General features: G+C 46.6%; 1 protein-coding gene across 1 annotated transcript in view; it reads left to right on the forward strand.

Moving 5' to 3' along the window:
• Positions 1 to 23,805, forward strand: part of HK2 (hexokinase 2) — a 62,869-nt gene that overhangs the window by 29,140 nt on the left and 9,924 nt on the right. Inside the window, exons 3-12 of the mRNA XM_041755579.1 lie at positions 6,764 to 6,912; positions 11,920 to 12,039; positions 12,672 to 12,767; positions 13,584 to 13,683; positions 13,957 to 14,140; positions 16,698 to 16,853; positions 18,157 to 18,390; positions 19,610 to 19,914; positions 21,439 to 21,587; positions 21,814 to 21,933. Coding sequence (XP_041611513.1) covers positions 6,764 to 6,912; positions 11,920 to 12,039; positions 12,672 to 12,767; positions 13,584 to 13,683; positions 13,957 to 14,140; positions 16,698 to 16,853; positions 18,157 to 18,390; positions 19,610 to 19,914; positions 21,439 to 21,587; positions 21,814 to 21,933 — 1,613 coding nt within the window. The remainder of the gene's footprint in view (positions 1 to 6,763; positions 6,913 to 11,919; positions 12,040 to 12,671; positions 12,768 to 13,583; positions 13,684 to 13,956; positions 14,141 to 16,697; positions 16,854 to 18,156; positions 18,391 to 19,609; positions 19,915 to 21,438; positions 21,588 to 21,813; positions 21,934 to 23,805) is intronic.

Here is a 23,805-nt window from a genome sequence, read left to right on the forward strand (position 1 = left end):
TTTCAATCTAACATGGTCCTGGGATGCCCAGCCATCCTGGTGTGCCTGGGAATCTCCTAATTTTAGCACTGAAAGTCCCATGCCAGTCTTGGGAAAATTGGGGTGGTTGACCCTCGGACATGGCCCTGGAATGCAGGGCTTCATCAGTGCTTAGCCTAACTATTCTGCGGTGTCCTCCTCACCATCATCCCTGGCTCTAGACCAATCATCCACAGTGCTACTAAAGCCTTCTTGAAAACAAAGCTGACCCTGTGCTTAAGATCCAAAGTCCTTGGCATTGGTATTTGCTACATGCATATAGCCATGCTATAGGAGGCTTACATTGTAGCCACTCCAGGTGCCATTCCCTGAACACTCCATTAACTCCCACAACCTTATATATGTCCACTTTTCCCTGTCTGGCAACTTCATATCATCCATTCAGACCTGGCTAGAAGCCTTCTTTGTCCAAGCAAAAACAAGTCATTCCTTCTATCATGTACTTGCCACTGTACATCTAACTACTACTCCCTTTCTCACTGTCTGGTCAGGGACTGGGTTTGCATACAGCACCAGATAGCCAAGAAGCCGTTAGTACTATGTTCAGTGCTCGTGTTGAAATAGCTAAATGCAGAATGGGAAGTATTTTGTTGGCAGGTCCTAGAATAGATTCTGTGTTTGATTCTTAAAATAGCGATTTTTGAAACTTTTATTTTTTTTAGTAGTGGACCCCATTCCCAACTTTAAACAAAATGAAATCTTATGTAGAACCCCCTATGTAAGACAGTAACAATAGGGTAAGGATATAAAATTGGAAGTGAGGAGGTGGGAGGTGAAGCTGTGCCTTAATTGGCCTTCCTTAACCTGCTAAGACCAGACCTTAACACCTGCAAGGATTCCCAGAACTCTGGGAACACTGCGTAAAAGCCTCTTCTTGTTCAAAAAGAGACTTCTAGAGCTTGTTCTGGAAAAGCTCTGGAGCGAGGGGACCAGGTTCTGGCTCCAACCTTGAACGGGCAGGGCACTGCCTTTTCTGGACATAGTGGCCTTTGACGAAGGGCACCACTACTTCAAAATACAAAACCAAACTGAACCTGTTTGTAAGTCTCTCTTGAGGCCTGGTAGCACTGAGTGCTTGATGGGAGGAACAGGTGGTGAGCTATTTTCATTAGTGGCAAGTACCTAATGATTGAAAATAGATCCTGTTGGAAAATTTGACTGGCCCTTGACTTTCATTCCTCAAAAATTATGTGGACGTTGCCAGGTAGAGGCCATTTATTTGTGTATCACTGACAATGCTGGAGTTATGGTCTGCTCAGATACATTACTGATGTCTCGCTGACTAACCCAATGGTGACTGTCATGTCAGGTGGCTAGTCTAATGCCATTTTAGTCCTCAGCCTTTCCCTGAGACAGGTGAGTTCCCAGGAGAAATTGAAACCCTTTTATCTGGCTGACCTTATGTATTTGATAAGAGCCTCACTGGAAGTGGGCAGAATGGTAGTCCAGGATGGGAAATGAGTCAGCAAACACACTCCACCAGACGAAACAACTTGTATCTTAACTGTTGGGCAATTTCATTGTGTGTGTGTGGGGGGGGCGGGGCACAATCTAATAATGCTCCAATTGCCAGTTCCTCTTAACTGTGGGCCAGCAGTGCTTCTTTGAGTCCTGCTTTCTTTTAGAAAAAGGTTGGTGCCCCTAATCTTGTCTTCTTTTGGAGGGGGATGCTTTTAATTAGGAGGACCTTTGGCAGAGAGCTCTTGGTGGGAACAGAGGTTCCATATAATTATGTGAGAGGGCAGTGATTTGTGGCTACCAAAAAAGACGGTATCAAGTTTTAGAAGATCCTGGACTCTGAGGGGAAAAGGGCATGTCACCTGCATTCAGTAGGTCTGCCACCTCCCAGTCACATCTGAGAGCACCTTGGCCATCCAGTAGGCCTGGAGGAGGGAGGGATGAACTATAGTTACTAATAAAGATTAGGGCGTCTTTGCTTTCTTTTTCACCACTTTATGGCTTATGCCTCATTCTGGATTTGGTGTCAGATCTTCCTCAGCTTCCAGGAACAAGGGACATGGGTGCGGTACAGTGGGACAGGCAGGGCTTTGGGGTCAAATGGACTTGAGTTCAAACCCAGCAATCATTTACCCCTGCATGACCTTAATCAAGTTATGGAGCTACTAAACCACAGTGTCACTTCCTCTGCCACCCAGGCCAGCTTGGAGGCTGCTGGTGACCTCTGGGCTTTATGTTCATGGCATTGCTAATGAAGATTTCCTTATTTGAGGATTTACAACTTTGCCATGAGGAGCTTCCTTGCTCATTACGGTAGAAAACTTTGCTTGAGAAGCAGACCTGATTTTGAATCTTGGTTTCAATTACTTGACTGAGTCTTGGTTTTCTCATCTGGAAAATGGAGATTATAATGTCCTGTAGGGTTGCTGCAGATTAATGAGATAATGCTTATAAATAAAGTGACCATAACTTAATAAATGTTAGTTTTTCTTCCATTAAAAACACCTACATGTTGGCCCTCCATCAACTAAATCTCCCCCCAACACCTGTCTGTGCCTTCCCATTGTTTTATTACCACAGTAATCCAGATGCCAGTGATGAAATCTGAACTCTGTCCTGGGGGCAAGAGAGATGAGGACACAGGGTTCTGGGCTTCGCTTTTTTCCCAAAAAGTCAAATTAAAAAACCTAGATAATGGGAGCTGGTGAATTAGCTCAAATGGTAGAGCACTTGCTTAGCATGTGTGAGGTAGCAGAATCCATGCCTGCATTCTCCAGGGCTGAATTTTAACCAGGGGGATCCCCCCACCTGCCTGGGCCAATGTACCCAAAAATGGTGGCTGTGCAGTGAGCAACTGGGTGCCCTAGTGGTGCGCCTCTCCCTAGGGAGAGGTGGAGGGGATGGGGGGCTTAAGCAACAACAACAAAAAAAATAGAAGATGAATTTGGTTTTTCCAATGGATTTTGAAACTTTGCTTCCTTCATTTTAGCAGTGATGGTGGTCACATCCAGGAGGAATTGGTGAGAGTTAGAAAAGGTGGCAAATTTAATCTTTAGACTTTCTACAGATGAAACATAAAACCTAGACATAAAAATTAAATGTCTCTGCATGGCAAAAATACCACAAATAAAGTGAAAAGAGACATCTGACTGGAAAAAATAATTGTAAATATACAACCAACAAAACTATTTTCTTTAATATGCAAAGAGCTCTTTTAGGTTATTAAGAAAATAATGAATGCATTTTCTAAAAAGGCAGAAGTTGTGAATAGCAAGTTCACAGAACAAGGAATTCAAAAAGCCAGTCAACAATTCAAAATGTGTAACCTTAACACAATAGAAGGAAACCCAGTTTGAAAAATAAGATACCACTTTGACCAAAGAGGTTGGTAAAGATTAATTGCTACATAACATGAGACCTTGGTGAGAACAAAACTCAGCTGTTGGTTTGTGTGGAAATCATTGAGAACTTCTAAGCATGAACTTTTAGGCGATGTTTTCCCCGTTAAAAGCATACATCCTTAGAAACGGCAATTCCAACCCCTTTCTCTGAATGTGTCTGTTAATAGCCTCTGCTGTCTATAAAATAAATGTACATAAGGACACTCAGGAAATATTAATAATTATTACCTTTGGGGTGTGGAGAATAAAAGAGAGATACTTGCTTTTATTTTCCCCCCCACTTTTATATTACTTGGGCTTTTTAAAAAAATCAGATGTTTATACTTTACTACTTTTAGCAAGTTAAATTGCTTTCCAGACATAACGGCCTGCTCAACAATGAAAGAAACCTTACCTCTGACCTGATGGTTTCATATTATAAATCGGTTCGTACTCAAACATTTTGTTTAACAAATGAACCGTCAATGAGCAAATGCAATAGGAGATGTTTTCTTAATATGTTGCCTCAGATAGCAACTATAATTCAGCAGAATGATCTCTCTGGACCGTACTGGGTCCTCTGTCACATGACTGTGCACTTCTTTAAGAAACCTGCCGTAAGCATGTTTTCCTGCCCCAGAGCCGTCCAGTCTGATAGTCCCATGCCAAGAGATGTGATGCTCCTTCATGCCCCATCACACACTCCCACGCTGCCTGCTCTGGGCTTCTGGAATGTCCTGGAAGGTTCATAGTGGAGGTGGGACTTGAGCTACAAGTAGGTAGGTGTAGGTGGCAATTGGAGGGGTGAGAAAACTCCATGATCAAACACAGGAATAGGAACAGTGGTGATAGTAGCCATTTATTGACAGGTTACTCTGAGCCTACATATTCACACATAGTATGTTCTATATTTCGTGTCTGCCTCATGACCCCTAGGAAAAGTCAGTATTGTGGGCCCTGTTCTACAGGTGAGGTGACGTGCTCAGAGGCTACACAGGTAGTGTAGTGAAGTAGCTGAACTGAAATTCAAAACAAAGCCTGTGTGCCCATCCCTGAAGGCCCAACTCTTCACCCCTGCTCTACAGGGGCCTCTCATGCATGGTGCGAAAAGGGTCTATCCACTGTCCCAAAGGTTCACCTTAAGCTTTAGCTCTAGGAGTCATGGTGCTGGGTCTGCCCCAGAGATATCAGACCCTGGAAGGAATAGAGTCCTGGGCTGTGGTAGTTATGATCCTATGTGTTTGCAGAACAGGGTGCCGGGGAGGAGGGATGCTGAGAGGAATGTCTGTTACGGCAGAGTCTGAAAAGAAAGCAAGGGATGACATTCCTTCCTGGGAACGGAGGCTGGGCTGGCCTTGAATCATGACCCCCGTGGTCGCCGATTCAGCGCATTGCATGCATCCTAGCCTGCAGAGTGCTGATGCAGGCAGTTCGTCTTTGATTTTCCTTTTCATCCCCCATGACAACCACCACATAGCTTTTCTTGCAGTCTGGCAGCTTTCCCACTACCAGGGGAGGCTCAGAACTGGAGTGCCTGGAAAAGTCGCCCATGGCCATGAGAAGGGCAGACTCACCCCAGGTGGAGTTGAGGTTGCCCAGCTATTGAACACCTGTAGCTAGTGAGGTTGGGAGGCTCTCCATAGGCCAGGGAGCAGATGGGAAATTAGCGCCCCTGAGGGGGAATGCTGAAGTCACTGGGCCAGATGCCAATGGCTTTTCTTAGACAGGTTCCTTTAGTCCCTGCTGGTGAGGGTGATTGTGCTTTTCAGTCTGAGAGGCAGCCCTGACAGTGAGCCCAGAGGACTCCAGTGTGGGGATTGGGTAGTGTGTGGGCCTAGATGGAAAGTTTCTAGTACTTATGGAGTTTGTCCTAAGTTCTTGGCACCGTGCTGGGTGTTGGAGGCACATTATCTAGTTTCCCCCCTCATAACAACCGCTGGAGTTAGGACGTTCCTATTTTAGAGGTGAGGTTCCTGAGCCTCAGGAACTTGTCACGGCCAACACGTGGCCAGGTATCTGACAGAGGTAATGTGGGCTCCAGAGCCAGGCTGTGCATGTCACTACTACCAGACCATGGTAGTGTGGAGGCAAGTCCCATAGAATCTTGGTTAGATGACATCACCCCCCCCACACACACACACAAAGTTGCTCCTTTGGACGGTAGAGGCTGTGGGTAGTACCCCCAGGGAGCCGGGTAGAAGTAGCTTTACTTAGGGCCAGTTACTGCTGCTCAGAGGGCCCAGGCACAGAATGGACTCTCTTTGACCCACTCTGTCAGAGCATTTTCCTGCCCCTGTGGTCCATGCTGCCTTACTTCAGTGGCCGTCACTGAGGGGGAAATGGGCTGAGCATTGACAAACACTCCAATAAGTTAATTCCCCAGGAAATAACACTGTCTCCTTTGAGAAGGTGTATGGCAGGGCAGTGGAAGATTGGTGGAGCTATTACTGGTAGGAGAAAGCTGCTGAGGGGGTGAACCCACCTCCCCCAACCCTTTCCCACCTTGCCAGCCCCCAGCCCTGGCTTTGGCCTCTGTGCCTCTTCAGCACTTTTATTCTGTGCCATACAATGGAGCATGTCCCTGTAGCCTGCTGTATTATTGTCTAGAATCTGGATGTTTCCTCTATGTACTGCTTATTTCCTGGAGAGAAGGGACACCTGAAGATCTTGATCCACTCGTGTTTGTGGAGTCTCCCGTCCCCCCTCCACTCTGGCTCAGTGGTCTGTCCTGAGTGGAACAGCTGAGTGGCCTGACTCTTGTCTTACATACCTTTGGGTCAGCATTCTCTCACATTCTAATAAGCCTGGGATCTTTTTGGGGAGCACCTGATTGGCTGGTTTGCTAGGCCTCTTAATTTATAGCTGTTTGGATCCCATTCACTACATCACATGACCCTCTTATCCTGCCATAGGACATTGCCATCATTGTATGCAGACATTAAAAAGTAAATTTTGTATGGGGACCACAATTTGGCTGAAAGCCCAGAGGCCCACAGGCCTATTGCAGTGTGCTGAGTGTCCTGGGGGCATGAAGAACAACACTGAGGCGTGGAGTCCTGGGATAGGGCCTGATGGGCCTCTTGAGCTTGGTGGGGGCTTGGCTGAAGGCCCCTGAGATAGTTAGCTCTTGTGAGGGGCTGCACACCCCATCATTGGATGTAAGACCATGTCATTGTTTATGTAAATTCTAAAAGTAATATAAAAATGCTTAGCATGAAGAAAAAGAATCAGACCATACATAAATATGTGTGATAAAAAGAGACACTGGCCACCCCATCACTGGGAGATGACCAGTGTTTATGGAGGGATTTGTGGGTTTTTAAGTCCTGGCCTCTGTGAGGAGCTTATCTTTCCTGAACTAATAGTGGTCCATCGTCTCCCTGCAGAACATGGAGAGTTCCTTGCTCTGGACCTTGGAGGGACAAACTTCCGTGTGCTTCGGGTAAGAGTAACAGACAACGGGCTCCAGAAGGTCGAGATGGAGAACCAGATCTATGCCATTCCCGAGGACCTCATGAGAGGCAGCGGCACCCAGGTATGACCTTTCTCTCAGTGGCTGCTGGGGCTGTGGACTCCACAGGCGCAGATGCTGCTCTTTCTCTGGTCTGAAGGGAGGAGACCCTGACTGAGGCTCAGATTTTCTGTCCTCTCTCTGCCTGGTGACCCCTTCCTACGCCTGGAGGCTGAGTGAGGCCCCTCCGTCAGGAGAGGTGCACACGGACCATAGAGCAGAGAGCACATGTGAGGCCCCAGGGTCTGGATGTGCTGTAGTGATGTTTTGATTTGCCAGGAGTCTTTTAAGATCTGCTTGCAAGGGCTGGTTATTGGTGGAAGCCTGCTGGAGGCTGGACCCACACTGCTGGACACTTGTGGTTGTTAGTGGTGCCACTGAATGGCAAGTCAGAGCATGCGATTGTGGTTTGACACTGCCACCTGCCCCTATGGTCATTCTGCAGCTCTCTCTGACTCATACTTATTATCTTAGCATCACAGGAAGATGGAATTTGTCCCTTTCCTTTGTGGTTATTTGCTCTTTCTCTTCTTACTGTCTAGAACAGAAGAGGTTTTGCGTATAGGGGTGGAAGCCTATTGAGAAGACATCAAAATCCGGCTTTGGGGTGTCTGTCCCCCTGGAACTGTAGGGGACTCCGTGTGCTTCCACACTGCCCCAAATCATGCTTAGTCACCCCCATATTTCTGGGGCTTCTAGAGCATCTGAACAATAAAAGGAGTGGATAAAGAAGAAGTGTGAAATCTGAGTAAGAATCCTCTCAATAATAGCTAGAAGAAAAGGAGATAGGATGGAATTGCCACTGTGATAATCTCCAAACATGTATTGAGCCTCTGCTGTGCATTGGGCAGTGATCCTTGGTGGGAATCAAAGTCCCTGCCTTTCCCCTCCATGGCTTTCAGCACAGGTGAACCACCAGGACACACACCCATCCCTTACAGAGAGTAATAAATGTGTTGAAGTGGATGAGTGACCATCAGGAGGAGCTGACACTTGGTAACCTAGTGTGTGACAGGCTGAGCAAAAGCTTCTTATATACATTTATTTTTATCCTCATACTGGCCCTATGAGGCCTCTGTTATCTCACTTTAGAGATGTAGGATTGGGTTTTGAAAGATTGAGTGAATGATTTGGCCTTAGATCATAGGGGTGGTAGGGGTCAGAGTCACAACACAAAGCAAGGTTGATGTGTTTGCACAATTCTAAGGGGCTCCGTCCACTTGGTAAGCTATGTGATGTGGTCCATGTGAGTGGTACTTCCTGGAATTATGCAACATGGTGGTCCTGGATCCCAACTACCTGCCCTTGCTTCCAGAGTAGTAGGCACTCCCTGAAGGGGCTGGTGCTCCTGTACACATGAAGTCCTGTGGGGCAGGCCCTTTGGTGGCTCTCGCTCTCAAGAGTTCCATCAGGAGAACCCTCCTTCAGAGGGGACCTTCTGGCTACCACACCAGAAGTATCTGGCCAGTTGGTGGGTGACAGCCACTGGTCCAGCATGATTCTCTGCTCTTGGGTGTCCAGGGAAATGGGTCTCCCCTTTCAGCTGCTCTGCAAAAACCTTCCCTGGGATGTTCTTCTTGTTCCTGCTTCAGCTGCTTATCAGTTCATGGGTAGGAATCACTGAAGACCTTCCTGGAGATGGCACTGCTGTAGGATCACTTTCAGCTAGAGTGCTGGCTATTCCTGCTGATTTTCTACCCAGCATGTACTCAACAAAAGAGCGAATAGCCCATAAGATACCCTTCCAGTGGTCACTTTTTAGGCCTTAGGGTTTGGAAGAGGTGGACCCTTCTTATTTCAAGTATACTGTTCTTCCCCACCATACTGGGCCACCTCTTCGGAAGGGAATTTCAGAACACAAGTAGAACGTGGGGGACATACTATTAGACTCTTTATTTGTCTCTGGGGACAGAGCTGAGGGTAAACTTGCTTTCCTTGTTTTAATGATGGAATTGGGCAAGGGAGGTGAAGTCCTGGAGACTGGGATTTTAGATCTATGGGAGTGGTCACAGCTCTGGTATAGATAAAAAATGTTGTAGTCCAAATTAAAAAAAAAAAATCTATGAGTGCCACCTAGAAGAAACTATAAAGCTATTGTGATATCTTAAAAGTCTTGAATAAATGGAAAAGTGCTACATAAAAATGAAACATGAAGAAAATATAGGTGTTTATTTCACTCTAAGGAAGGGAAAGAATACTCTATGCCTAAAAGCAGAAAACAGTTGGTCAAAAGACTAGAAGGAAATTCCTAGTGGTTATTGTAGTCATGGAATTACCGGTGCTTTTTTTCCCTATATTTTTCTTTTCTTTTGGATCATAGGTATCAATCTTTTAATTGGAGAAAAACAAATGGGTTTCCAACATAAAATTTAGTTAAGACCGTGACCAAATCACTGAGCCCTAAACTTGCAAAGATTTCTGAATATCTGTGAATTTGGGCAGTGTAGGTCCCTGGATAAAATCTGTCTTTTAGCACTTGAGAGCACTTCTACCACTTGGGAGCAGTGCATTACAAATTGTAATAGATTTTTTTTTTAAGATTTTATTTATTTATTCATGAGAGACATACACAGAGAGGAACAGAGACATAGGCAGAGAGAGAAGCAGGTTCCATGCAGGGACCCTGATGTGATTCTGGGACTCCAGGATCACGCCCTGGGCCGAAGGCAGACACTCAACCGCTGAGCCCCCCAGGCATCCCTGTAATAGATTTTTAAAGTGGATCTTGTGGGAAGAAGAGTGAGCAGATTCTCAGACCAATAAGGAAAAGGAAACCTCTTCTAACCTTATGAAATGATGCCCTTTGAGCCTTTTTATGGCAGGAAGGTGTTAGCTCTTTCTCCCAGTATCTTATCCTGAAATCATCAGCTAATAGAAAAGGAGATAGTCTTCCAATTAAGAGAGCAGATGGTCATCTCTTCCCTGCTTTTAAAGAGGTGTAGTTTCTCCTAACTGAGCACTGTCCAGTAGAACTTTTCGAAATAGTAGAGCTGCTTCATATCTGCCCCTTGCAATATGTTGGCCACCAGCTAGCTACTGGTGGCACTGAGCACTGGAGATGTAGTCAGTGTGCCCGAGGTAATGACTATTAATTTTTTTTAAGATTCTAAGTGATTAAAATAACCACAGATGGCTAGTAGCTACTGGATCAGGCTGCATATAAGTTATTACCTCTTCACTGCCTCTCCTTGTTGGCAGCACAACTGGAAAGGGAACGGTGGATCAGGGCTGGATAAGGGAACCCATATTACTTTTCCTCCTTTAAAGCTCCCCCTCCCTTCATTTCTGATGATTGGCCTTATCTCTTTGCACTGCTTCGGCAACTTCCTTTTTTTTGAGTAAACACTATTTTTACTAAAGGTCATTTGACTAGACTACCAGGAAGAAGGTGCTGGGAATTTGGTTATATTGTAAATTTTGTCTCTGGTCAACTTCACAATAGAAGAACAGAATTTGAGTATTGATCTGGAAACCTTACGTACATATTAAAATACTTAGCTTCTGCTCAGAGTAGTTGGCACTTTTGCACTGGTGATCCTCTTTGTGAGAGAGTCTTGTGGTTGCCCAGTCTTTGTTTTTGAGAATGTTTTGATTTGGAAATTGAGCGTTTCAGCATCAGCTGAGGTTAATTTTGTATGTGACATGACAGGGACAGGATCAATGCAGGAAGTTGTTAGAGCTGGCCACCTTCTAGATGAGGGTGGCCTTGTTTCCTGGACTGCTCCCTGGAAGCATACCTCAGACATCTGGGGAGCCAAGTGGCATCTCAGCCTACTCTGCCACCCGCTCTCCCCCAGCCTGTCAGTTCCTTTGTAAATGTAAATACTTTTTGTGGTTAGTGCAGTGATTTTCAAAACACTGCTTCAGGATCACTTGGAGGGCCCCGCCTCTACAATTTCTGATCCAGCAGGTTTGGGTTTGGGCCCTAGAATTTACATTTATAACATGATGTTGGTGATGTGTTGGTCCAGGACCAGCAACCTCTGGGAGCCTCTGGTTTAGTGGAATCTTCCTTGCTTCTGTCTGGAGAGGAAAAGATATGTTCTTATCTACCCACCTTCGCTTTTAGGTTTTGCTATCTGGTCAACCTGGCTCTTGGCATCTACTTGGTCTCCTTGGCCTCTGCTTACTTTTTGTACCAGAATGCCCCTGGCCTCAGGCTGTCAACATCTAAAGGGGGTCTCTCCTAGAGGGAGTCTCTGAGAATGCTGAGTGGGCAAGAAGGAAGCCATGGGACTGTGGGCCTTAGGGCTGATTGAAAGCCTGGGTAATTGTAAATACAGCTTTTTCTTAGGAGCTGTGGGTCCTGCTTGGCATGGTCACAGTTGTGAAGCTGCTTATCCGTAAAAAACCCTGCTTATTCTTTAGTGCTTTTCATGGACTCACTTGGTGTTTCATTCTGAAGTTAGAAATCAAAGATAACTTCTTTGAAATGTTCCTGGGAAATTACTTTTCCAGAATGTAGGAAAAATATGAGTTACTTATTTTTGTTAAGTTCATTCATAGAATGGCAACAGAGAATGTTGTTCCCCAATCACAAGAGACAGGGATGTTAAAATACTTTTTGGCAGTGAGATAGGCTGCCCTCTCAGCAAGACAGTCAGCTGTGCACCCATGTCAAGGAGGGTTCTGACAGAGCCGCCAAGGGATGTTCTGTTCCTAGGGTATGTGATAACTTTGTAATTAGCTTTACCTATGATTTCCCCTGCCCCACACGGTTCTTTTGACAGTGGTTGGGATAAATGGTTTGTGTGGATGACAGTATTTAATAAGCACTAACTAATGTTAAGCATTAGTTAACTGACTCATTTGTCAGTTAACTGTACTGACTCATTTAATCCTTTTGGTAATGCTGAGGGCAGGTATAGTTATCACCTCCATTTTATAGATGAGCAAATTAAGACTTTAGAGGGGATACATATCTTTTGCACAAATTCAACTAGTTCTTTTCTAAGCTTCAAGTCCAGGTATGCTCTTAATTTCCATGCTATTTTCCCTCCCTACTCATCTTCCTGTGTTGTGTGCCCTTAGCTGTTTGACCACATTGCCGAATGCCTGGCTAACTTCATGGATAAGCTGCAAATCAAAGACAAGAAGCTCCCCTTGGGTTTTACCTTCTCATTCCCCTGTGTCCAAACGAAACTAGATGAGGTAAGATGAGTTCTTTAGACATTTTTGTTGCTTCATTCTTTGGGTTGGAAGGTCTGGGATGAACTTTGAGCCAGTTGCTTCTGTGGTTTTAGAGGCGGCTCTGATGGTTGTATGGATGGGGTTTGAGTATTGAGAGTTCTGTCCTTCTGGTTGAGTGTGTGTAGGTGTGGGTGGGTGGTGAAGAAATGTCAAATGGGGAGAGGGTCTTTATCACTCATCTCTCAAAGGATAATATACAACCCCCCATAGGTTGTACATTATTCTCATCCCTTGTAGGGAACCAAGAATGAGAACTCCTTTGATATGGAGTATCATGATAAAGTTTCTTGGAAGAAAGATGTCTAGGGAGTTAATGATGAGAGTGTCTTATTTTGGCATTTCCATAGCCTGTTCTTTCCACTTCTTGGGAGCAGTAGATCATGAAGGAATCATTCATTGAATCTTCTTTCTGGAGGTTTGATGGGGGCCCCGTTTCTCTTTCTTAGGCTAGTCAGGAAGCAGTATGAATATTTAAGCGTGGTTGTAGTTTAGCTTAGCTCCATGGCAGAGGTCTCCACTTATGACTGGTTGTTTGAGTAGTGTGATCTGAATTTTGTGAGGAATCAGTGTTCATTCCTTGGTCCTTTTTTCAGAGTTTCCTGGTCTCCTGGACAAAGGGGTTCAAGTCCAGTGGTGTGGAAGGCAAAGATGTGGTTACTCTGATTCGGAAGGCCATCCAGAGGAGAGGGGTGAGTAGGGGAAGCAGAGATGGGGAGGCAGGAGTTTGGGGTCTGGAGGCTCTTTACATTCTTTTGAGTCTGTTCTGAAATCTTTCCTAGTCTGTCCTCAAATCAGCATGAGAACCTTTTTGTAGTTTTTAAGGAGAGGTTTTCTTTTCCTTCCAGGCTAGGTTTACCCAATACTATTAATTTTTTCTCCCCAGTTTTACTGAGGTATAGTTGATGTATGGCTAAGTTTAAGGCATGCTTCATAATAACTTGGCATCCACATACTGTGAAATGATTGCCACACTGATAATCTTATATATAATTAGATGCCTCTTGGGTCTTCACATTCACATGATGGATAACAACCAGATACATTTAAATTTCTCATATTAATGTGATGGATTAATAATCTTAGCCTTGGTACAAGAAAAACCCTTCAGTCTTTAACCTGAAGAAGACTTGATTATCATTTTCAAGTAAGAAGGTTGGGATAATGTTGGTATCAGGATAGAAGGAGGGAGAGAAAGAAAAGGAGAAGAAAGAGAAGGAGAAGGGGACAGCAATGATAAGATAGGCTCTTGTGAATGCAGTGATGTCTATAAACTAGACTGTGGGTTTGGTGGCCTCCATGGTGAGGACAGGCAGGGTGGGGAGTGAGTCACTGCTGTCAGATCGGGACCCAATTCCCAGCTCTAACCTTCTTTGGCTCCCAGTAGGGTTTGTAAGGGGGCAGCCCTTATGCACCTGAGCTGTGTGTCTTGCTGCTCTTTCTTTCTGTCTTCACAATTGTAACCTTTCTGTGATGGTGATATCAGAGCCCCCCTTTTATCCCTGCAGGACTTTGATATTGATATCGTGGCCGTAGTGAATGACACAGTTGGGACCATGATGACCTGTGGTTATGATGACCAGAATTGTGAGATTGGTCTCATTGTAGGTGAGTGAACACTGGGTATGGGGAGTCAGTGCTGGCTAATGGATGGGGGTGTGGGCTGGAAAAGGAGAAGGCGTCATGGCCTGGATGCTTCTTTATACTTCATATTAGAAGATAATGGTATGCCTCAGCCAGGACTTGAGAGTTGGGGGTGGTTGTGGATTAGTTCATGCTGGGATACATGCATTCCTGGGCAGCCTCAGGAATAAGGGGGGGTTGGGGGGTGGGGGAGAGGCTGGTGCAAGTGGGTACTAAGCAGTCCTTTGTTTTGGCCAGGCACGGGCAGCAATGCCTGCTACATGGAAGAGATGCGTCACATTGACATGGTGGAGGGCGACGAGGGGCGGATGTGTATCAACATGGAATGGGGGGCTTTTGGAGATGACGGCATACTCGATGACTTCCGCACTGAGTTTGATCAGGAGATCGACATGGGCTCCCTGAACCCTGGGAAACAACTGTGAGGAGCAGCCCCTGTGTGCAGTGGGCTCATGGGGGTGGGCTCAGGAACTTTGGTGCGGGCTGACCAGGGCTGGGGGGTGGTTCTCACTTTTGCTTTATAGTCTTACATCCTGAAAGGTTGCCAGGGCACCCCTGGTTATGGGAAGGATGTGCTCATCACACGCATCATGACTATAAATTGCTGAGAGGGCTCTAAAAATGACAAAACAAGCAGACAGACCAGATTATAGGTAATAATTGGGCTATGTCCTTCAGAGCCATTGTTTTAGAAGGCTAATTGTTGGCCCTGCTCTTTCTTCCACCTTCAATTTGTAAGTTGTCCAAAGAAACAGTTTGTGAGACACAGAAGAAAAGTCATCATGAGATGGCCAAGCCTAGGGCTCCTGAAAGCTATCTTCATAGCTCCCACCCCTGCCACTGCCCAGAGGATGAGGCTATGACAGTTGCCTCCTATGTATTGGCTGAGGCTCTGACTCCAACCTCTACTAGAGCTGTCTGGGAGCTGAGCTGGACCAGCTTTAGGCAGACCCGAGGCCTGTGGAAAAGTAGGTTTAGGAACCTCCTTGGCCACTTCCCTGAATCTGTGGCCCAGCAGGGGTTCTTGGGTGGACTGAACCAGGAGGGCCTCCAACATTTTGCACCCTGAATATTATACTCTCCAGCCTGACTGGACTTGATTTTTAGTTATTTTTGACTGTTACAAAACATTATTTCGCTGTCATTATTACACCAACATTGACCCAATGTCCCTATTAAAGATCTTGAAACAGGGATTGCTGTAAGCTCTGAAGGCAATTACAAAATGTTTTGAGCAATTCAGGTCCCCTCTGGTCTTCTTGCTGGTATGACTGTTGGAGGAAACCTTCTGGCATAGATCTTTGCTCAGAGAGTAAAACCCAACTCTATCAGCCAGCTCAGCAATGGGGTACCTTTTTCTTTACAGGGAGAGTCCTTGCTTCCTCAAGGCATGGTTTATATAAGTCACAAGCTTCTCCCACATACTGAAGCATGAGTCCACTGATCTGTAGCTTTCATAGGAACACCCTGGCTATGTCTGCCATGGCTGGTGAAAATCTATGGGTTGAAAAGTCACTCACTCAATGTCTGCCTCCAAGAATGAGGCACACCCAAGCCATTCAAAGGAGCCATATGCCCGTTAAAGTGTCCGAAGACAACTGCCAACCCTGCCTTGACAACACACCATTGGCCCAGCCTTAGATAAATCAAAAAGGCTGGGAGGACATAGACCAAAGTGTCAGCCATGGTAGCCCCGAAGTCATCATTGGTCTCCAGTAGGAACTTTTCCCCACTCTTTATGTATTTCTAAATAAATATTTTCCTAAATGTTGTCGGGAAGAAAGTGTTTTTAAAAAGCTGGGATAAAAGCTTTTATAAATCACCCACACCTCAGAGTCCCACTGGACCCATTCCCTATCTTCTACAGACCTAGCTACTTGGAGAAGGTGCAGAGGCAGATACACGAATTCCTGCCTGTAAAAGCCAGGCTGCCTCCCGCACAGCGTGCCTGTGCTAGCGCTTAGACATTGTAAGTGCACCCTCGGCTCAAGCGGTTTTGTCAGCTCCGCACTTAGCTCCAGTTCTGCCACACCTGGCCCTGGGTCACTTCCTGAGGGCCCGGCTTCCTCCTGTAGATTGTACCAGATGATGTCGTAACCCCTTCAACACCCTCGCTCTGGGTTTCTTCGCTGAAGCCCTGCCTAGGTAGCATCTGCTGGCCCTGGGGGCCTCCTCTCCAGACCCCAGATCCTTAGATACCAAGAAAGGGCATTCTTTGCTGCCACAGAGAATGCTGAAGAAGGTTCAGTTTCTCCTATCACACAGTTTGAGCCTGGCTTCTAAAGAAAACAGCATCACCTAGTGTTGAAAAAATTAATTAGCTGATTAGCTCTCAGCTTGGCGGCAGCCCTCTGTCTTTCTAAAACATGCCTTTATCTTGTCACCTGCCTGCTCAGAAACTTCCAACATTTCCCACTCCCAGATTCCCACGACCGTCTGATGTTCTAATCTGACCTAATCCTGCCCTGGGTTGTTTGTACTGTTTTCTAGGAATCCACAAATGACCTTGCAAGGGGAGGGCAGTGTGAGATGTTGCTGGGCCTGTGCCGCTAATTTGATCATATTGACCTTTTTTTTTTCTCTTGTGTATAACTATTGAGGTTCTACATAAGGTTTCATTTTTTAAAAGTATTTCCTTGCTAGAGAAAAAAATTTAAGTCAATACACTACACATAAGTTACTTAACCTAAAATTCAGGCTGTTCTACAATGTTCCAAATCCCCTGGATATTGTTTGGCTGCTAACGGCTCTTCCCCTCCATAGTTCAAAGCCCCACCTGCCTGCAGAGATGGCCCAGATGCTCCGATCCTGTAGCCTCCCCTGAGCTGTCACCTCCCTGAACATCTGAGTCCCAGCAGTGCCACACAAGTTAACAATTGTGCATTAACCTCACGTGTGTGCATGTTGCCTTCATAGGGAAGTTGTGAGTTCATTGAGAGCAAGGACTGTTACTTATTGTTTGGTCTGTATCCCTGCAGATTTGAGAAGATGATCAGTGGGATGTACATGGGAGAACTGGTGAGGCTTATCCTGGTGAAGATGGCCAAGGAAGAGCTACTTTTCGGGGGGAAGCTCAGCCCAGGGCTCCTTGCTACTGGCCAGTTTGAGACCAAAGACGTTTCAGATATCGAAGGGTAAGCTTCCAAGTCCCTCTTTGTTCGCTGGGTCTCCAGAAGAGTGGACAGGCCCTTAGGGAATGAAAAAGGGGGGCTGGGTGTTGACCCCTCAGATTTGGACAGCAAGAAGGTCTTGTGCAATGTGGTCCTTGGCAGGCATGTGGCTTGACTTAACTTTTCAGACTGTCTGTACCCTTGTCCATTACCCAGGTGGCTCCTGGTGCTACACGGGTGGGACTGGGGCTTGGCTTAATGCCAGAGGCTCCCAGTGGGCCCTTGATGACTCATGTATCTACTTTCCTTCTCTTCTCCTGAAGCTCTGACATTTCTTTCTCTGTTGGTGAGTCTCCAAATGGGCTCTGTCCTGCTTTATAACAGAAGAATAGGTCTTTGGATGGCCCTAAGACTTACCCGTTTAGTTCCAATAGGTATAGCAGAAGCCGGCATTTCACACAGTGGTGTGGTTGAGTCAGGATGGCCTGAATCTTGTTTTTCAGTTAACGGTATTCAAAGACTTGGGCTCAGTTTCCTGTTCTTGAGACTTTCACTTGTCGCTTGAGGAGCCTGTTGTTTCAGGGACCAGATGTGGAGAGGAAGGGATTTGGGTGCTAGAGGGAACAGTGAAACAGTTCCAGTGACCTCAAGTGGAAACTCTTGAGGGAATTGTGCTTGCTTGTTAAACGCTAAGGGGACAGCATAATGCATGCTTGTGAGAGCACTTAGTTCGCCTGAGAATACTGCTAAGTTCATGGCAGCAGACACTAGCACAGTCTCTAACACAGGTTAAAGCAGTGCCTGCTTTGTTGTGAAAGGCAATGAGCTGACTGCTTCATAGAAAATGAGCTCTGCAGCTGGGTTGTTGGTGGCAGGGACACTGTTCCTTCTACCCCTAGATAGAAAAACATAGCATGTTCTCTCCCCACCCCCTTCCTCTCTCTGTCTCTCTGTTTCTCTCTCTCATACACACACACACACGCACACACACAAAACTTGGTGTGTGAAGCCATAAGAGCAGAGCCTTGTCCTTACATAGTATGTGCATAAAAAATACTGGTTTTCCCATTGGGAAAAAGAAGCACTTGAGCACTGTGTATGTGTGTATGAATGTATGAGTGTTTGTGTCTAAGAGAGGAGGCTCACATTGGCTCTGTTGTGTTTCCCTTTTGTTCTGCCTTTCCGTTGATGGGCAGAGCCCTGAAGGTGGTGTTTGTTGGGAGATGGTGTTTGCTGGCGCTGAGCGGCTTCCTTGTTGGCCTGCAGCCCGCCCTCCCACTGGCCACAGTGGGTTGGCCATGTGCTCACACACTGTCCTCTTTCCCAGGGAAAAGGATGGCATCCGGAAGGCCCGTGAGGTGCTAGTGCGGCTGGGCATAGACCCGACACAGGAGGACTGCGTGGCTACTCACCGAGTCTGCCAGATTGTTTCTACACGCTCAGCCAGCCTGTGTGCAGCCACCCTGGCAGCCGTGCTGCGGCGCATCAAGGAGAACAAGGGCGAGGAGCGGCTGCGCTCCACCATTGGGGTTGATGGCTCCGTTTACAAGAAGCACCCGCAGTGAGTCAGTGTGCTGGAATCCACAGTGACGGGGCCCCTGACAGGCCTGAAAGAGGACCCTAGTGACTCCACAGTCAACTCCATATTGCATCCTGGGGTGGTGATGGACCATGGAGTTGAGGGGCTCTGTAGAATAAGCTCCCAGCTGGGCATGTGGGGATTGGGAGCATGTCCTCCTTGGCAGGCTTGGAGGGGATTCCTGAGGGCTCCCAATGACTAGAGTTGCACTCAAGGCTCTCCTGGCCATGGGGCTCTGTCTACCACCCTCTTGTTGAGGAGTTGGGTTTCTTTGCACTTGTTTCCTTGACTTTCATGTTTCTGGAGGGTCCATTCAGGTGGTGTGCCAGAGGACACCCGAGCTCAGTCTGTCTGGCCCACCCGGGCATTGAATAATCTGGCACTTCCCCTCCACATTTGATCCCTTCAGTCCCAAGTGTCAAAATAATCAAATTTCATTTGGGCCCTGGCTGCTCTCTCTATGGTACTCACTTATCTCATTTTCATCTATTACGAGTGCCAGTGCAGCATGCCTTCATTAACTGAATTGGTCCTCTAATCCATTGCTTCCAAAACTTGAAAGTGCACATGAATCACCTGGGGAATCTTGTTAAGAGACAGATTCTGATTCAGAAGGGTCCAGCCCTTGACGCTGTGTCTCGGCCCCTGGTGGTGTGCTGCTCACAGACCATACCTGGAACAGCAAGGCCCTGGAGACCAGGGCTTAGAGCAGCTACCACCCGAGAATTTCTTGCTGAACGCACCTGTTGTCTTGAGCTGTTCAGGCACCTTTGGGATTGTTGTTATGAATTGGCCATAGAGACCAAAGTCCAGAAAAGCTCTTCTCCTCTTTCTGTTTTGGGTCTTTCCCAGGCAGCATCTAATGAAATGAGCACCGAAGCCCGAATCATCATTGGTGTCAGAGTCCCCTGATTCCAATGCCCATGTATGGGGTGGAAGAGCTGTGGCCTGTGGGAAGGGGAGTTCTTAATGTGACCCTGTGCAGGGGGGAGTGCCTTCTTACAATGAGCCTTTTCCCTTCCCCCAGCCAGGGTGGTCATGGATGAATATGTGAGCTTTAATAGTGTTGACTGCCAACTTGGGAGGGCAGGGAGAGTCCATTCATCTGTCTCCTGCAGGTGCCTCCTGACCTTGGGGCTGAGGCGGCCAGCCTTTTGCCCCATTGACCCTAACATCTCTTACCCTGTCTCGGTGACTGCAGTTTCGCCAAACGTCTTCACAAGACCGTGAGGCGCTTGGTGCCCGACTGTGACGTCCGCTTCCTGCGTTCCGAGGATGGCAGTGGCAAGGGGGCGGCCATGGTGACGGCGGTGGCCTACCGGCTGGCTGACCAACACCGAGCTCGCCAGAATACCCTGGAGTCTCTGAAGCTGAGCCGCGAGCAGCTACTGGAGGTCAAGAGGAGGATGAACGTAGAAATGGGGCGAGGTCTGAGCAAGGAGACTCACGCCATTGCCCCTGTCAAGATGCTGCCCACTTACGTGTGCGCCACCCCTGATGGCACAGGTAATGCGGTGCAGCTGCTACCCAGCTCACTGTGGCGGGCCTTTGTTGTGATGTTCAGGCCTCAGGCACTCCCTTAGCTTTAGCATTAGATATTTGGACCAGAACATGTTTCTTCAACTACGGTACTAGGAGATTCTAGTGTTCAGTAAGTTCAACCAAGGCATTCCTCTAAATTGAATAATAATAATAAACACTTATGAATGCCTGCTATGTGTCAAGCACTTCTGTAAGCATTTAATCTTTAACTGTTAACAGAGATTAGTAATTAATTTTGTTAACAAACTAAGATGTATGGCATAAAACTGAGGCACAGAGAAATTAAGAGACCTGCCCAAGATCACACAGCTGGAAAAGGGCAGAGCTGGGATTCAAACCCAGGAATTTTGATTTAAGGTTCAGTTCTTATAAGCTCTAGGTCAGGTGTTGGCAAACCTAAGGCCCATGAGCTAAGTCTGGCCCACTACTTATTTTATTAAATAAAGTTTTACCAATACACAGCATGCCCATTTGTCTACGCATTGTTTATGGCTGCTTTGCACTACTGTGACAGAGTTGTATGGTTGCAGCAGGGATTGTGACTCACAAGACCTAAAATGTTTACTGCCCAACCCTTTATAGACCAAGATTGCTGACCCATGGTCTGGGTCTTGCAAATTGAGACATGGTGGTCTTTTCCCTATTCAGAGAAAACTAACATTGAGCAGGCCAGTGTCACACATTGGTACGGGTGCCAGAGGTAGGGACTGGGCCTTGGTCCCTTCTCTTCCAGCTTCTGGCCTGTGGGCCTGAGTGAGTGACTCAACCTAGCTCAGCCAGGTCTGCCTCCTCCACCAGGGGGAAAAGCCATGTGTCCTCCTCAGGGCTGCCTGAGGGTTGTATGAAGGGTGTTTCTGAGGCACGTAGCACATTAGGATTGCCCAACAAAGGAGAGTTTTTTCATGTAAAAAGATTTCCCTTAAAAAGTTGAACTGTTATTTCTTCTCTATTCTAGAAGATAGGATAAGGTGGCCTTTGATTGAGCATGAATCACATGTTTAGAATTTTTTTTTAAAATAGATTTTGTTTATTTATTTGACAGAGAGACAGCGCATGTAAGGGAGCATGAGCAGGGAAAAGGGCAGAGGAGGAAGGAGAAGCAGGATTCTCCCTGAGTAGGGAGCCCAACACTGTGGGGCTCCATCCTAGGACCCTGTTATCATGAGCCAAAGGCAGACGCTTAATCGACTGAGCCACCCAGGTGCCCCTAGATTTTCTGAGTGTACTGTATCATGTATCACAATTTCTAGAGTCCCACAGACCTCCTTGTGGTTTCTGGGGCCATCTGAACTCATTTGAGGACCAGTAAGGAGACAGCAAGGCCCTGGTCCCAGGGATCTTATTTTCTTTTCTGTTAAATGGAGCACATAGTCCATTTGAGGGGCTGCCAGAGGAGGTGCCTGTTAGGGGAAAGTGCTTGTGACTGTCACTCTGCAGTGGTGACATGGCGCTGCTGCAGCACATCATTTTCCTGGGTTTCTTTTTTAGAGAAAGGTGACTTCCTGGCCTTGGACCTTGGAGGTACCAATTTCCGGGTCCTGCTGGTGCGTGTGAAGAATGGAAAGCGACGTGGCGTGGAGATGCACAACAAGATCTACTCTATCCCGCAGGAGGTCATGCATGGCACTGGGGATGAGGTGAGGCAAGGTGGCACCTCTGGGAGGGGACCCCAGTAGATACCTGCTTCTCGCCCAGGAGGGCAATGCTTTCTCTGCTCACCCAATGTCCCAAGGAGGGCTAGGTGGGCTGGGGCCCTGGCCTGGTCTTCACTCAGGTTTGTGCCCGAGCTTGCATTTCTCTTGAGTGGAACCTCCCAAGCTCGTGGGAAGGGCCTCTTCCTCAGAGCCTGACTTTTCCCCGCAGCTCTTTGACCATATTGTCCAGTGCATCGCCGACTTCCTTGAGTACATGGGCATGAAAGGCGTGTCCCTGCCTCTGGGTTTCACCTTCTCCTTCCCCTGCCAGCAGAACAGCCTGGACGAGGTAATGGAGTCTTCCCAGAGGGCTTGCCTGTGGGCTTTGTTGATCTACCCCAGCCAGAGTTTGTAGCAGGGGAGAAAGTTGAGTTGAAAGGAGGGAAGAAGGGCATGACTAAGCAGAGGTGACAAGGGGCCTGTTGAAAGGAATGGTTCAGTTGGAGCTAGTGGAGGTTAAGTAGGTCACGATGGTTGGGATGATGACGATGATGCTAATCAAAATATAAACAACAGTGAACATTTTTGCAGCACTTTATGCCAGGCACTGCACTAGGCTTCCTCCTATGTGTTATCTCATTTAACCCTCACAGCAGTTATATAAGGTAGGTGTTTATATGCCCATTTTGCAGAAAGGAAAACAAAAGAGATGTCAAGTATCTTGCACCAGATCAGAAGGCTTAAGAATGGCCAAGCTAAGATTTGAATTCTGATTTCCTGTATCTGAGCCCCTGTTCTCAATGATGCCCACCAGCTCCTGTGGGAAATTTTCATTCATGTCCTGTTGTTTAGATGCCCTAGTTCTTCTTGAGTCCTTGCTTCCCTTTTCATTCCTTTTCAACTTGCCTTCCGTGAATGAAGAGCTGGTGTGCTCAGATATTCTGGACATGGTGTATTGGGAATGTAAGAGAGCTGAGTACCAGGCCTGGGTTTGTTGTGGGTTGACAGTCAGCATATTGGTTGTTAGGATACTATTGCCCAAGCAGTTGTCTCTCTGTGTCAGTTGGTTCTCTAGATGCTTACCTGCCTGTTTACGAATGGACAGTATGCGGTGGACAAAGTGGCAAGGGTACACAAGGCATGGTTCCTGCTTTAGGGGCTCACACACAGACTGTGCTGATGTAAAGTAAGCAAGCTCAGGAAGGCATGAGCTGCTGTTGGGAACAGGGCACCCATCAGGCACAGGAGCCTGGACGCTGCACAGTATGACTTTAACCTAAGTGCATACCTGGGAAGAAGACTTGGATCTTCATCCAAGTGTGAAGAGTGAGTGGATGGGAAAGAAGGGCAGACAGGCCTGGCAGTGTGGAGGAGAGCACAGAAGTGGGAAACGTCTCAGGTACAGGGGTTTTGGTCCAGTGGGGAAGAGAGGCCAGCACTTGCCACAGGATCCTGGAATAGCAGCCTTGATGTTGCTCAGCTGAGTTTCGTAAGTGCTTCCTCCTACTCCCCTCTGAGTTAAATTCATCATATGCGCCAGTCTAGTGGAGGTTTTGGGATGTCCTACAATAAAAACCCTTGCCTAATCCAATATTTCCCAACATCTGTCTCACCATTTGTCCAGTATTAATAGGGCAGTGTTACTCTTTGCTTTTCTGTTTTGCCAGTTTTATTGAGATGGTAACATGAACACCATGTAAGTTTAAGGAGAACAGCACGATGATTTAACTTACATCTTTTGTGAAATGATCATCACAGTAAGTTTAGTTAACATCTGTCATCTCTCTCTCTCAAAAAAAAATCTGTCATCTCATATAGATAAAAAACAAGAAAAAGAACTAAAAAAGTATTTTTTTCCTTGTAATGAGAATTCTTAGGATCTACTCTTTCACAATTTTCAAATAAGCTGTATAGCAGTGTTTGCTCTGTTCATTCCATCCTGAGCACTTACTTCCCTTATCACTGGAAGCTTGTACCTTTGACCACCTTTCTCTGATTCCCTCTCCCCAGCATTTCTCATTTCTTTGTCTTGAAACATTATGGTTCTCAGTGTCAATGCATTGGGTTTTCAAAGCCTTCTCCATTTGCATCAGTTTACCGAAGGGAACATGAAGATAAATATTTGTGATACTTAATGAAACATTGCATGTTATAATGAAAGCATTAGAAACAAATCCAATTATTCAACAGTTGGGAAATAGTTAACAAATTCTGAGCCATG

The sequence above is a fragment of the Vulpes lagopus genome, chromosome 5 (genome assembly GCF_018345385.1).
Source record: "Vulpes lagopus strain Blue_001 chromosome 5, ASM1834538v1, whole genome shotgun sequence".
In the NCBI taxonomy this organism is placed as follows: domain Eukaryota; kingdom Metazoa; phylum Chordata; class Mammalia; order Carnivora; family Canidae; genus Vulpes; species Vulpes lagopus.